This window comes from Pseudopipra pipra, chromosome 7 (assembly GCF_036250125.1).
Source record: "Pseudopipra pipra isolate bDixPip1 chromosome 7, bDixPip1.hap1, whole genome shotgun sequence".
NCBI classification, from domain to species: Eukaryota; Metazoa; Chordata; class Aves; order Passeriformes; family Pipridae; genus Pseudopipra; species Pseudopipra pipra.
Window position 1 is genome coordinate 1510725 of NC_087555.1, and position 15061 is coordinate 1525785.

The 15061-nt window shown below is 44.2% G+C and overlaps 1 protein-coding gene across 1 annotated transcript in view; it reads right to left on the reverse strand.

Moving 5' to 3' along the window:
- The window catches only part of ITGAV (integrin subunit alpha V), a 44588-nt gene extending 30766 nt beyond the window's left edge, over positions 1 to 13822 (reverse strand). Inside the window, exons 1-2 of the mRNA XM_064660171.1 lie at positions 13479 to 13822; positions 9917 to 10049 (exon numbers count right to left, since the gene is read on the reverse strand). Coding sequence (XP_064516241.1) covers positions 9917 to 10049; positions 13479 to 13663 — 318 coding nt within the window. The 5' untranslated portion in view covers positions 13664 to 13822. The remainder of the gene's footprint in view (positions 1 to 9916; positions 10050 to 13478) is intronic.
- Positions 13823 to 15061: the final 1239 nt, after the last annotated feature.

A 15061-nucleotide genomic window follows, 5' to 3' on the forward strand; every position in this document is an offset into this window, starting at 1 on the left:
TTTTTCCATTCCTCCAACCCTCCTAAGAAAACATTCTGCTGGAGGAGAGTCCAGTCCTGCCTGGGGAGGGAAGCAGTGCTAACCTGCTGGGGAGAACCAGGGACTGGGAACCATATCCTTTTTGGCAGCATCAGGGACTTCAAAATGGTTAATTCATCTTGTAACCACACCCAAGGTTACATAGCCCTGAAAAGACACATTTGGCTTCTGCCCTCCACTCCTCCAGCTCCTCTTGGATACAAAAAGATCTCTCGGTTTCACTCACCAAACAAAGCTTTAAACAATTTAAAACTCGGGAATAATTACAGAGGGACGTTTTATACTTTTTCCTACTGTTGCACACTTATACAACACTAGTTATCTATGACAAAAATGAAAGCTGGTGTAACAGTTCCATGTGTCAAGCAGAATCTCACTGTCCTAGGCACTATAAAAGTGTCTAAGAAGCCAACTTCCCATTTAAATTTAAAGGCAGCAAGTAAAAGGAAAGGTCATGTTGCAGCAGCCATTTGGCATTATCAGCAATGTGATTTTATCACAGATGTTCAGGAAATTAGTTCCTTCCAGTTTCAGCTGAACATATCAAAGTAATAATAAAAATGAAAATAAAAATTGAAATTATAATCAAAGAAAAAAGACAAGAGTACTGGTTACTGGTGCCCCCCTGCCCATAGTCTGTGCTGACTACTCTGAAGAAGAGGGGAACCAGCAGATTAAGCAGCACCTGCTGCCAAAACATCCCCTCTGTGCCTTTTCCTTGTGCACTCCTGAGCTGCAGGGAAGGATCTGTGTCCAGGACAGCAGCTTTAACAACCTGTCTCTCCCTTAGCCTTTAGGGGACAAAAATATTTTTCTACAGCACTGAAAGATCCCTGATTCAGCTGGAAATGGAGGATAATGTTCGAAACCTCTGGGCTTTGAGCTACAGTCAGAAGCTAGCATGTAAAAACCCAAAATCTCCAAACCAAAAAGCAAATTAACACGACCACAAAGCTGATTATGTGCCAAATGCACTTTATGTTCCAAGTGTCATGGCTTCAGAAGCCAGCACCATAATTTCTGAATGCCTAAATAACAAATTAGGAATTCTTATGCTTGCAAAGCCCCTCCACACCCCCTGGTAAAATGTGCTCCATCGGGCAATTTGGCTAAATGGATTTTATTGATTTATAGCACACAACTATCATAAAAAATATTTTGCCAACATCTCAGTCAAATTGTCCAATGTCAGCACGTAACAAACCAATACGTGCTCCAAGGTTAAGATGCCTGATATTGACTTTATCTTGTTTTCAAAGCCTCTTTGGGTTCTGCAAAGCCAAATGGGGAAGGGGGGGGTCTTAGGGAGAGGGCCCTGAAATTGGCTGTAACACTGGAAAGTGCATTAGGACATAAAAAAATAGATCAGGTAGAAAGTATTGACATTGGAAACATTGACAGATGCCTCCAATAAAAAAAATTGCAAACTTTAAATACAGTCCAAATCTGATGTTAACTCTCCATTTAAGAAGAAAAGTAACCTTTATTTACTGAGACTCATTTAAAACTCTCCCCAGGAAGAACAGTGTAAACAGATTATAAGCTTTTCCCTCAGGTCCAGAAGAGAAACTGATTTTCTGAGGGAATCCAGAAAACACCTCTTTGTCAAAAATCCCCTTCGATTTAAACAAGAAATGACTGGGAAAAATAAACATAAAAACACTTAAATGTGAGCCCTCACTGAAACAAACCACAGTTAAGTAAAGTAGTTTAGCTACACCATAAAGTAGGACACCTTTCACTAGGCCACGATGCTCAGAGCTCCATCCAGCCTGGCCTTGAAGAGGCCTTTAAAAGGCATTCAAACAAATAGATCTAGGCAAGACAAACTATGTTCTGACTAGATTTACTCAGGAAAACGTTCAGAGCTTTTATACAATGCCATTTGTCAAGACTAAAATGCAGCCACTGCATGAACTTCTCCTGCACGGGTCATTAATTCCAGGATTATGTCATTTGACCAGAGGGTATCATTTCCTATCTTTAAAGGCAGCTTCTGCTGTGGTTTTTCCTTTGCTCCTTCTCATGGTAGTAGGCATCACATGATGATTTTACATGACTCTTTCATCAGGGAAAAAGGGCTGACATGTCAAGCCAACAGTGCTGTGTCTCACAAAGTAGTTTCCAGGTGGGGTGATGGGGTAGTCAAGGCAGCAACAGATTTTTTTTTCCTTCAAAAAAATAGATGTGTTGTTGCTGATGGACCAGTGGAACATTTTCATTTTACTGCACTACGTAGGGTTTAAATTTGTAAATGAAAATTCATGTGGAGAGATGCTGGGTAGAAATTGCAGAAAAGAAAAGAAAAAAAAATAGTCTTACCCATCTTCCAAATATAATTAAAAGATCAAAAGTTTTTTCACTGCCGAGTTTCTTTTAGTTATCAGCTTTGGATAGTTGGCACCTTCTTTTCCCAAGGCAAGTGTTATCAGTTACAGAAACAATGGAGTTACTACAAAATGCTTCTGTTGTGTAAGTGGATCGAGTTGTAACTTGCAGCCCGCCTGTTTTTATGGTAATGAGCAAACTCAGCTAAAACATCTTTTGTGCGGGACTTAACTGAGATAATTACGAGTCGAGAGGCACTGAACTGATGAAACCTGGTTCAGTGTCATCATACCAAGAACACTTAAGAAGTTGTAAAAGGCAAGTAGTCACCTAATTCACGGAATTCAGGTTAAAATAAACCTCTTCGTAACTACGCCAATTCAAAGTGAACGATGTCGCCACTTCGAGGGAAAAGGAAACTCCGCAGCCAGTCAAAAGAAAAAGCCCCGCTCTCACAATAGGAGAACTTTATGCGGTATATAAAGCACCTTCCATCCCAAATCTCAGTAAAGGCAGCAGGAGCCAGCACGTTTTTATACATCTTTACCAGAAACTCCTCGTGCTTCAAGACAGCTGATGGTTTAGCAGCCTGGGTCTAGCCAGTGTTTTGTGATGACTCAGGGAGAAAACAGGCCTTCCCACTACTCCCCTTCCCTCTTCTGAGGTAAGAATCCCGCATTTTTTCCCCGGGCGGTGCTGGAACAGAGTCTAATATAAGTAAGCTACTTTTTTTTTTTTCCAACTAGTCATAGCATTGAGATCCAGCCACCCACAGACAGAGCCAAGAGTATTCATGCAGGAGTCTACCTAATCACAAAAGCACGAGCATTTCTCCGCTGGCAGCTCCGACAAGGCGTGGAGGAGGTTCCATACCTTCTGCCGCCCTCTTGCATTCGGAGCAGCTCCCAAATCCCAAAGCACACTCGATAAGGATAGCAACCCAACTTCAGTGGGACTGAGGCAATGGCAGATTTTAGCAAGATAAAAAGCAATCCACTTGGGTACAGATGAATGAATGGGCTTCACAAGATTTATCGCTCTGCTGTTGGCCAAACCGATAGCCTTGGAGATTGAAATCACACTGATACCAATACAACTACCAGTTAAAAATAAAAAGCACTTCGTTAAAGCAAGCTGTTTTCACCCATCCCACTCTTCCTCATTCCATAAGTGGAGATGATGGAGTTAGGAACAGTCAAAATCTCCACGAGGCAAATGTAAGCTCGTGGCACCCGCTCCAGTCACACCTTCGACATCAGCAGGTCTCAGGCTGAGCAATCCTACAGCTCAAAGCTGCCCAAGGCAGTTAAAATACCCACTTCAAGCTAAATAGGTCACAGATAGATCCAGCCATGCCAAACTGGTGGTTTAGGCCTCCAAACAAAGCCTTCTATTGTTCAGAATCACCCACTTGGGGATAGAAAAAAGTCAAATGTGTAAACATAAGGAGGAATCAGGAGAGTTCTTTACAAACATTTTCCTTTTCGAAAGCCTCCTTCTCCCCCATCAGCACAGATCAAAACAGCCAGTCTCCAACCAATTTTATCCAAAAGCATTGAAGAACAAGCCATTTCCCTAAAAATCACTCTGCTGTGTCAAAACACATGGGAAGGGGCAAGAGGAGGGACAGTACAATTGTCAGGGACAAAACTTTCTCCAGCCACAGGGCACACTGAATTCTTTTCCCAAAGCATAGAGCTGAAAACATTTGAAATGCTCCTAGTTTTTAGTATTCAACAGCTCCTGTTAAGTTTCCCCAGTCTTGAATTTTGAGATGTGCCACGGAGAATGAAGGCAGCAGGGAAAGCTTTCCCCAGGAGAAGGGAAGACCATCCAGCCGTGCATCCATGGTTTCCCAAACATCTCAGAAGAGCAAGACAATGCATTGCCTGAGCAAGCAAATCTTTCTGGGCTAAACACGAAATCTGCTCGAGAAATCTGCAATTCATTAGCATAGAAGTTCAAAGTTGTTTTATGAGCATATTTTCCTCTGTAACAGTTCATAGAGCTGTCTGCATTTCATCATTCTGAATGCAGCAGCTCTTGAAACAGTCTCAGCACTGCACTTTCTGATGCTGACACAAAGAGCTGTGTTTTCAAGCATCCTGTAATGCAGCAGGTACATTTCTCACTTGAGGTTTTCTTTTAAAAAAGCAGCAGGTAACAAAATAACTTTGTTGTATTTTTATGAAAAGCCACGGGAACATGAAGAAATGCTATTTCTACCAACCCATTCTTGACTGATGAAGAGCTAGGACCCCAAAGATGAAAAGTGAAATGATATGAATAATTACGAAGATTATTTCCTTTTGGGAAACAAGCACATAGGAAACTCTTTTGATTTACATTGATTTGCTACCCGTGTGTACAGCCTGATTAACTCCAACTGGTTACATGGGCCTGTGAAGAATTTGTTTGTTTGTTTGTTGGAATGGAAACTCAGGGTGATTCTGCTCTCTAAAATTCCATGGCCAAATAATGGAGGTATTTATCTAGATGTCAGACAATCAGCTAAGTGCACCAACCCTGCCATTCCTTGCATGCCAAACTGTAAAGCACATTGGTAAAAACATAAAGATGACTTGTCGATTTTTTCCTAAAAAGCACATTTGACCACCCCTCTGCTCACTGGTTTTGTTGTCTGGCTCAGTGAACTTTTGATCCTCCTCTTGCACATAAAAAGACACGTTTAATTTTATACACAAAAAATGGACAGCTATGCAAATTAAGTTAAGCCTGTGGGAAACCTTTTCAGTTTTGAAGAATCTCTTTCCTGAGCAAGATTACTGAAAACCTGTTGGGAATATTTGGTAGTACCTGTGAAAACTGTGCTCTGCAGCCCACAAAGGCTGTGGAAGGACCCAAGGGAAGGGAGATTGATGTGTCTTTAAAAAAGGTTTTGGACCTTTTTCTCAGAACTGATCAGAAACAGGAAATGGGCTGCTGGACGAAGTGAATTCCCGTTACAGTTCATCCACAAGAAGTGTGTTTTTCCTGGAAAAAGCTGTGAAGCAGCTGCCAGATGAAGCAACTGTTCAGCTTTCTAAGAGTGGAGCCACCTCTCCAGTCAGCCTTGCAGAAAGAGTAGTACAAGGGCTTGGCCAGCAATAAGAGCAGCTTTTTCACCAATTGCTTTCCCAGATACTTTCTTTTTGACAAAATTCAGAACATTTCCCTATTTCTGTAGATTAAAACAAACAAACAAACTAAATTTTCTGTCACAAATTTATCTAGTGTGGAGAACGGATAAGAATGCATGAAGATAAATATTTACCCACCTTGAGCTATAACCCATGATTTTTGGTAATTTGAATGTGAAATCTTTGCAACATCTCGCAAAGAAAGGGATTTATTGCTATTGATTCTGCTAGTGACAATTATGAAGAACATGCCACCTTGAGTACATATAAATTTCCTCTCAGTGGTTGTCCTGAAAAAATGCAGCCTCCTACACATTCTGAAACTCTGAAAGTTAACTGAGAAAGAGGGGGAAAAATCCCAAGGATTTTACGTAATGATTCAATTGAAATTGTGGTAATGCCGAGGCAACTGTAGCAAGAGGTCAAGATACACAAGAACACAAAGAGAGCAGAACCCTCAGTTCTGTGACAGAGCCACGTTCAGCTATTGAATTAAGGAGGTAAACAGAAACAAAGTAAAAAAAAGAGTTTTCCAATGAGATTCTACCTGAGCTTGCAGGATTACCTGTTACAGTGACAGCAGCCCTGGCTCACAGCTCAGTTTGGCACCAGGACCAACCAAGGTGTGCGTGGGGCGTGTGAGAAAGCTGGTTCTGGTGGTTGGGTCCTTTCTCAGTCTTAATCTTTACATGCTTCTGAGAGCAAAAGGCAGCCTGAAGGAGATGCCTAATGATACTTGGAAGCCTTTTTTTTTTAGAAAATATCCTCCCTTTCTGGCCACCTAGACACGAGCACATGCAGCACAGCTCTAGGCACCCCTGAATTTGAGGGCACGTTCCACCACACGTGTCCTCTGTGCAATTTCCACGCAGCCATCGTGACTCTGTTAAATCAAACCCAACTGGTGGCAGTGCTCAAACGCTGAGAAGCCCCACAGCGAAGCATCTTTACATTTGGGAAGTGTTAATGTGTGATACAAACATTTTGCCTTCCAAAGCCACCATAAGAGACCAGAATGCCAAAAGCAATTAGTATAATGTGCACAGCAGCACACACAGACACACAGACAAGAGGATTCTCCAGTGTACTTTTTTATGTGAGTGTAACCATTGTGCTGGGAGATCCCCCTTCCCCTTTGAGAATTTTCCCTGTCCCTGGCAGCAGGAGGTTGGGACTAGATGACCTTTAAGGTCCTTTCCAACCCAAACCATCCTATGATTCTATGAAACATATTGCTTTTTCAACTGAGAAAATATGCTGTGTAGGACCAGTGAAAAACATTCTTTTTTTTTTTTTAGCCAGAAGTTTAAAAATTATAATATATGCTTTAATGTTGGGGTTTTATGTCACAGGTGGGGGGCAGGGAGGAGAGCATGAGAAAGAGGGAAATACATATATTTTCAGGACAAGAGCTGCACAAGTTCCACTAATGGACTCCTCCTGCCCAGCTCCATCCTGGTAGAGCTGAGTGGTCACCCACGGGAAGGAATAAACAAAGTAGTAAATTCCATACTACAGGAAATATCAGCTTAATGACTTATCCCTTTCCTCCAGGGGAGCTGAGGTGAGGGCAAATGCAAGCAACAAGCAACCTAAGGGCTGGAACAACTCCTCCAAAGATTAACATAAAGCAGCTGGTACCTTCCCTCCTGGGCTATGTAAGAGCTTTGGCATTTGCTCCCATAAATGACCACTCTGCTGTGTAAATACATTAAAGACAAAAGCAAGAGTTAGAAAATAGAACCCAATTCCATGCAGTCACTGCTGTGCAGCTGAGCTCAGTGTGGCCTTTGTAGAGATGGGGAAGAGAAAAGGACCCATAAAGCTAGAGAAAAGCTCCAATAAAAACCATGGAATGTTCAAGAAGAAGTAATAGTAATACTATCAGTATTAATAACAGTAGATAGAGAAAAAAACTCGCTTGCTGGACTGCTCTAAAACCCTGCTCTCATATTTATTTGTGATCCAACCACGAGACAAAGGGGACAAACATAACCTCTCTCTCCTCCATTCCCATGTTCCCAGCACAGAACCACAGCCTTGCCCTGTGCTCACACACTGCCACCCAGACACAGTGCCTTGGACTGGCCCAGGACCTCCAGCTGTGCTACCTGGCAGAGGGGAGCAGGAGAAGGAATATGGGCATGACTTCTACTAATTATGAGTGGGGCTTGGCATTGACAAGTAAACAGGGGAAAGTCACGAGTACAACCTATTTTCACAGGTCAGGTTCCCCACTAGCTGTAAAAAATCAAAAAAGAACTCTGAAGAGACATATGTAAGTAATGATGCAGAACCTGTGCTGCTTCTTCCATTAACAAAACAGCTAAATAATCTGGGGAGGGGGATAAAAAAAAATCTGCCTCATATTGCAGGGCTAAGCAATACCTCTGGAGTTACAAATCATATTACAGCCACTTCAAGCAGTGATGGATGAACCTGAATTCTTGCAGAGGTCGCATTTAGTCATCTGCCAAAATCCCCTTTGCATCAGCACCACAAGTCAGTGGTCAAATCTTCCACTTCCTGCTTCCTCAAGGTGGATCCCAAGTGTTCCCCAGCCCCTGTTCCCTCCGGAGGGAGGCAGGGACAGGCAGGAGTGGGGGTTTACACTGTGTGGGCAGTGAGACTGTCACCAGAACGCAGGGAATCGACCATTGTCATTATGTACAGAGAAAAAGACATTTTTTTTTGTCTCAGGGTCTTTATTATTTTATGGTGCTGAAATACAATGCCCCTTTTCACCGGGAGAATAATTGACAAATGCATTATTTCCCCATCCGCTGCCTCAGAGCTGGAATGAGTTAAAGTAGGCCCGAAATAAATCCTCTCAAGCCCGTTATGACCTGCTATTTTTACTGTTAAATTTCAAGTGATTAACGTGCCTGGTACTTAAAGGCAAATGATGAGCAAAACACTGTTTGTTTGCCCAGTAGCAAATACCTTAAACACAGACACACAGGAAAGCAGCACAGCCTCTGTGGCTGCCTACTCTGCCTGGCACATGTAAAAGCAAATATTCACAGTATAAACAGACAAATGCACTGCAATTCCCATTGGAAGATGCATCTACAACCTACCTGAGTGGCTCATCTTTCCCCACCAGAAGTTTTCTTTTTGCTATAACATTACTGATGTTTAATAATTAGGGACAGCTAGATTCTTTCTTTAAAGAAAAAAAACCCAAACTCCTAGAATACAAACATGTTGTTTAACAATAAGCCCAAAGTGAAATAAACAAAACAACAAACAGTAAATTAAAAGCAACTTTTCTGCCTGACACTGATCAGACAAAATGTCACACTCAGCAGCTTAGGAGAGATCTTCAGTAATGCGACAGAAATGTTCCTGCAGAGTGAACTAAGGAGACTGATGACAACTTGGGTTTTGTCTGTACCATTATGTACCACCTTCTTTTTCTTTCATTTTGCAAGAGAATTGAATCTGAACACCAACAACATTTTGTGGCACACCTTGGCAAATGGGTAAGAAGAAGAGCTTCTCCTCTGCATCATCAGGATTTACAAAGGCTGCATCAAGCTAAGAGCCTTTAGACTGACAAGTCAGAACAGAGGCAGAGGCAAGAAGGAATTTTAACCAACCAGACCTTAACAGCACAGGTGCTTCCTCTCCTTCACCACATGGGTCTTGCTAATCCACTCCCATGACACGGGAAGGTTTTTCCACTGGAAAACAGGATCCAACCCTGAGTGGCTGGAGCAGAAAAGCACATGCAGTGTGTTCTCACATGACCTGCCACAGCTTGTGGGAATCACTGGGTGCACCAGAGCATGAAGAGTGACTGAAATCTTTAATGTCCACATTGTTGCTGCTTGGCTTTTCTGGGCTTCAGAAAATGGGTGAGGAATGCCTCTGACCTGAGGCACCTGAGTGCTGCTATCACAGATGCCACAAATATTATGATGCTACATCTGAGGGGAAAAAACTAAAAAATCCCATATTTTTCCACAGTTGTTAGTTTATGCTCCTGGTTTCAGATGAAACTTCTATTTCTGCCCATACCACCTTTGCTGATATTGAAAAGTATCTTTTCTCACATGTCACGTTCTTAACAGGCAAAAAATCCCTCGGGGTTTATTGGGAATTAATTAGGCTGCCAAATGTTTTAAGATTGTTGTAAAGTACAGAGGGGAAATATAAATAGATTAAAACACAAGAAGAACAATGTTTGCTCACTCAGGCTTTCAGCACACACCAAGGGCAACAAAATTCTAAAAAAGAGAGTAGAGGAAAAAGAAAAAACCAACAGGCCTTGATGAGTTGTCAGTCAAAAAATGGCCTCATTAACACTGACCATGAAGAAATCCCCCATGAACCTGGATCCCTTCTGCTTCCCCACAGCAGCAGTAGAGCAGAGACAGCCCATCTCCCCTCACAGTGACCCCCAGGTTACCTGTGTTGTCAAATATGATGGGCTGGCAGTTCCTGTTGGAGTTCCAGTTACATTTGAGCACCTGCCCTCCTTCCACGATGTTCTGCTGGGTGGTGTTTGCCTTCGGAGCTCCCACCAGAAGATATGTCCTGCAGTAAAAAGAAGAAATAAAACGAAAGTTTAGACAACTAAGGCACAGGTGTTATCACTTTATGACACCTGAAGAGTTAATACAGCAAAAGCCTTGCCCACTCAAATATAAATCTGAGTAGAACTACTCTGAGTTTCAGAGAAATTCATGGGAGGTCTTAGGTCTTGGGTCCTTAAGCAGGCAAAAAAACCCCCAGAAACGTTTACCATAAAGAAGAGACAAAGAAGATAGAGAAGAAGAAGACAAAGAAGATAGATCCTACTTAAAACAATACCTAAAATTAAATAAAAACCTTTTATATTCTTCTTTTTTTTCCTTTAAAAAACTCCCTGTGTATGCAGCGGAACAGGAAACCATGTACTTCTGTAATTTACCAAAGTCATCAGTTGACATAATTTCTGGTTAATTTTGTGTGTAAGGGTAGTTCGAGGAAGTCAGTCAAAAATGGAAGCGATGTATAAACAAAGCAGGAGCGCACTCTGAGCTCAGCACGTCCCGAATGTGATGAGTCAGCCTCCTGCGAGAGAGTGCTCTGGTAAAAACAATCCCCAAGCGACCGTCAGCCGCAGATTTGTATGTTAATGAGTCGTTACCGAAATTCATTACGCAGTCACCGTTTTCTTAGTAGGATCTGCTGGGCTTTCCTACATCTCTGCTTGCACAGGCGGGTTCGGCGCACCCCGAGCGGGAACTGCGCCGGCACAGGTGGCAAAATTCAGAAGTTGCAAAGCAAGAAACGGATCAAACGAGGTTCTTGGTGTCTTCCAAAATCTTCCAGGAACCTCAGGACGTCTGAGACGCACTTCACTCATCAGCACTTACTTGAGGAAGTCAATTTGAAGCATAAAGAAGTGTGTAGAAGACATAAAATCAAATGCTTCCTGTCCTCAGAACCTGTCTGCTCCTTTCTTCTTCCCCTTAGAGTGCCTAAGAGAGGATCCAGCTTCCAAGAGCAAGTCTTATCAGGCACTATGGTTCTTTAGTTTTGAAATTGGTTTAGCTGAACAAGCTGCAGAACTGGTTGGAGAGAATGTCTACAGGCAAGCAAATCCAGGCTTATCAAACTTGCTCTGGTTTCACAGTCATCCCCAGGCTTGCAGATGGAAAGAGCTCCAAGTTGTTTTTGGTACAGAGCTGAGTTTATGTTTCTTAACATGTAAATACCAGGTATAAACATGTAGCACCTCATCAAAGCTCAATTCAGTCGAAGACCAACACAAGCTACTAGTTTTCAACCTGCGTGAATTTTCAGAACCTTCAAAAATTTCCTGGTGTGGACCCTGATAGAAGATCCAGGCTCCTTGGCAACCCATTTGTTTTCCTTAGTTGCCATTCATAGACTGTCTAGATTTCAAGAACAGGAATTTAAAACGCTTTAATCAACTTATAATGTTCTCTCTGTGCTTAAAAATAAACATCATAATGCCAAGTAAAGAAAAACATCAATTACTATAATTACAGTCCATTAAACAAGCTGCCAAGCTTGCCTCCTGTTTTACTCTTGCACCACTAGCTTCTCAGAAGACCCCCCAATGAAATGTGTGTTTAAAGGCTTAAATCCTTACCATTCTCATAATACATTTTAAATTTTTCTTAAGATAACCTTTGTGATGAAGTTTATTAATAAGATTAAAAACACAGGAATCATTATGGGACACAACAAAGCTTTAGTCACGTCATTTCCCAAAGTAAAAAAAAACCGTTTCTATCAGCATAGACCAAACAAGCAGATTTTATCACTCCTGGAATAGGACTTCCATCCTGGACTTCTAAATATGCTTTAGTTTGGCATCCAGCAGGTCAAAATAGACTATGAAACAGCAGATTGAGCATTCAAGAACTAATAACGTGTCTTTGTTGTCAGGCTAGTCAATCCTTTAGTCAAGCTTTAGCTTGGCTAAACTGACTTGATCTCTCGCACTCCTGTAAAGAACGAGGTGATAAAAATTCACCAAAGCAAAGAGAAAGGCATAGGAACCAATCAAGTGACACACGTGATGCTCAACAAAACCCTGCATACAAGTATTTCTGGCTACTTCAGGAGGCAAAATATCAGTGTCCACGGGAATAAACTCAAAATTGAACACCACTGGAGTCTGTTCCCGTAAAAGTTGCATAGCTACTTTGTTTCAGCTAAGAGCTTAAATGTAAGATAAATTGCTTAGCTTAGCAAGTACAAACATTCAGTGACAACAAAAAAGCTGAGGAGAAAATTCCCCTACAAATACGCAGGAGTCTACCATGCTGCCTGAAAACCACACTGTTCTCTTTTACAGCAGTGCATTTTAAGGTCAATAGTTCTTATAAAAATAATGGAAAGCTTCCAAATAATGATTTCATGGAGACCTGAGTCACATAATTCCTTATCAGAAAGCAAGTAAGAAAGTTTATTACGGGCATTTACCAGTCTCTTGATAACTCTGCAGCCACACATGCTGACTTAAAAATACAGGGAGGGACAAAAATAGAACCTTTTTTCTTTTAGTACAAAGACTTACAGGGTTAAGATAGCACAGAAAGATGGTGCAACACCTGCAAGTTAAGACAGGACGGCTTCTAATATATGTAGGCATTAATGAAATGCAAACAAGGCTAGACGATGTACTGCAAAAAGACTTGCTCAATACTTATATCCTTGTTTATGAGCTAAAGATTAAGAGGGAGAGAGAAAATATCCCCTCAGCATGACAAAAGCCAGCAGCTTTTCCAGTTTTACAGCACTTTCATAAGATGGGAAAGGAGTGTGTGGGGGGGGGAAAGTGGCAAAATCTGGATGTTACTGCAGCCCCGCACTTGAGAACCACAGCCTGATTCACTCTGGCAACACGAGGATTCAAAGGTCTGAAACGCACCAGCTACTACACGCTGCCCAATCTTTAACATGAAACGGAGGAAGCAGATGTGGAAGGCGCTTACATATGGAACTTTTCCTTCCCCTTGCTGCCTCCTCAGCAGGTCAGTGACCCGCACAGACACCGCACAACCCAAACTCGGCACCGCCGCAAAGCAGTCAAACCAGAGAACGGCAGAACTCCTGAAATGCCACCTCAGAAAGCAAAATCTCATAGCTTCACCTTCCTACACTGTATTTACCATTACCACCATCTGCATGAGACCAGGCTACGCAGAGAATCCCACAGTGCCGAAGCCCGGGACTGGGTCTGGCTGCCCGGGAAGGGGGTCTGGGCATCCAGAGCCGCCCCGGGGAGGGAGGGATGCGGACCGGTCCCTGCTGGGCACGGCCGGGGACGGGCGCGGCTCCATCCGAGCCCCCGGGGGGGGGAGGCTGAGCAAAGCATCCCGGCGCTCCCGGCCCGGCTGGACCAGCGGCACCGGGGCTGCTCCGGCCGCCGCATCGCCCTGCCCATCCTCCGCCAGGACAACACCGGAGCGGCTCGGCGGGGGCAGGAGCGGGACGGGCACTTACGAAGACGGGTCGGGAGCGAAGAAGTCCACGGCGAAGCCGAAGTAGCTGCCCGGCGGGCCCGAGTAGACGGCCGGGCGCTCCACGTCCAGGTTGAAGGCACCGGCCGGGCACAGCGCGGCTCCCAGCAGGACCAGCAGGACCGGCATCGCCTCCAGCCGGAGCGGCATCGCCCCCCGCCGCGCCATGGCCCGGCCCCGCTGCTCCGGGCGCGGCTCTGCCGGGACGGGACGGGACGGGACGGGACGCGCCGGCCCCGGGCCGAGGGGGCGGAGGGGCCGCGTTTCCCGCGGCGGGGCGGGGACGGGAGGGAGCGCAGCCACTTCCCCTTTCGGCTCGGGACGGGCCGGCAGGAAGGAGAGGCGGCATCATGTGGTGCCGGGGGCGGGCCCTGCTCCGCTCCGCGCCCGGGCCGCCGCTCCTTCCGCCGGGAGCGCGGGGGGCACGGCCCTGCCCGCACCGGGATGGGCACCCGGCCTCGTCCTGCCGGAGCAGAAGGCTGGGAGAAGTCCAGGAAATTCTTCCCTGAGGCGCTGTGTCTGCCCCATCCCTGGCAGTGCTCAAGGCCAGGTTGGATGGGGCTCTGAGCAACCTGGCCCAGTGGAAGGTGTCCCTGCCCACGGCACGGGGGGTGGAAATAGATGACCTTTAAAGTCCCCCCCTCCCAACCCAGACCATTCTGTGAGTCTGTAAAGCAGAGCTAGAAATAAGAAGAGTGGGACACATCCGTGCCTGGTCTCACTAACTCTGGTAAAGCCTTTCTGACCAAGGCTGGGAGAGGGTCTTTAAGGAAAGCTGTTAACACAAGCAAAGACTGAAGGAAGGGCCAGTGCGGACCCTCCATGGAGGAAAAAAAACCACCCAAAAACATATTTTCAAACACAAAGGCTATTAAATGATTTTAAATCCCAGGGGCACAGCTCCTCCTCAGCAACAGGGATGCCCAGCAGCAGGTGCAGAGCTGGGAAGAGCTGAGTCTGTAAATCCTCCCCAGTGGAGATCTTGGCTCCTGTTCCTACCCACCTGGGGAAGCAGCATCCGGTGCAGCCTCAGTCTCTGCAGTCACAGTTTGTGGCCCTCGGATCATCTGTCACTAATAATGTTCCAGCACTATCAGCAAAGCTCAGGCAGCTGGAGGCTGCTATCAAACCCAGCATCAGCCAACACAGTCAAACGTGTGCTCAGCACAGCAGTGTTTCAGGTAAAAAAAACCATGCTGGAACACCTATAAAGTGGAAACAGTTCGTATTAATTCAGAATATTAATTTGTATACCCTAACAGGATTGTAGTTTAATGAGCTTTCCCCTATTGCCACAAAAAAGTCTTAACTTTTAGGTTTGCTTTTTTTTTCATGGGACCACGATAAAAAGTAAAAATAAATAATGATGTTTCGAGCCCTAAATAAAAGTTTAAAATATCCCACACATATTTACCAAGGGATAGATTCAGTGTTACGGTTACGGAGTCCTGAAAGAAAAACATTTATGGAATAAGCACAAGAAAACCCACAGAGTGATCCAAGAAAAAAGACTCAGAAAACATATCAGGTTGTAGAAAGTCTGTGCTGAGGCCTCTAATAGAGAGG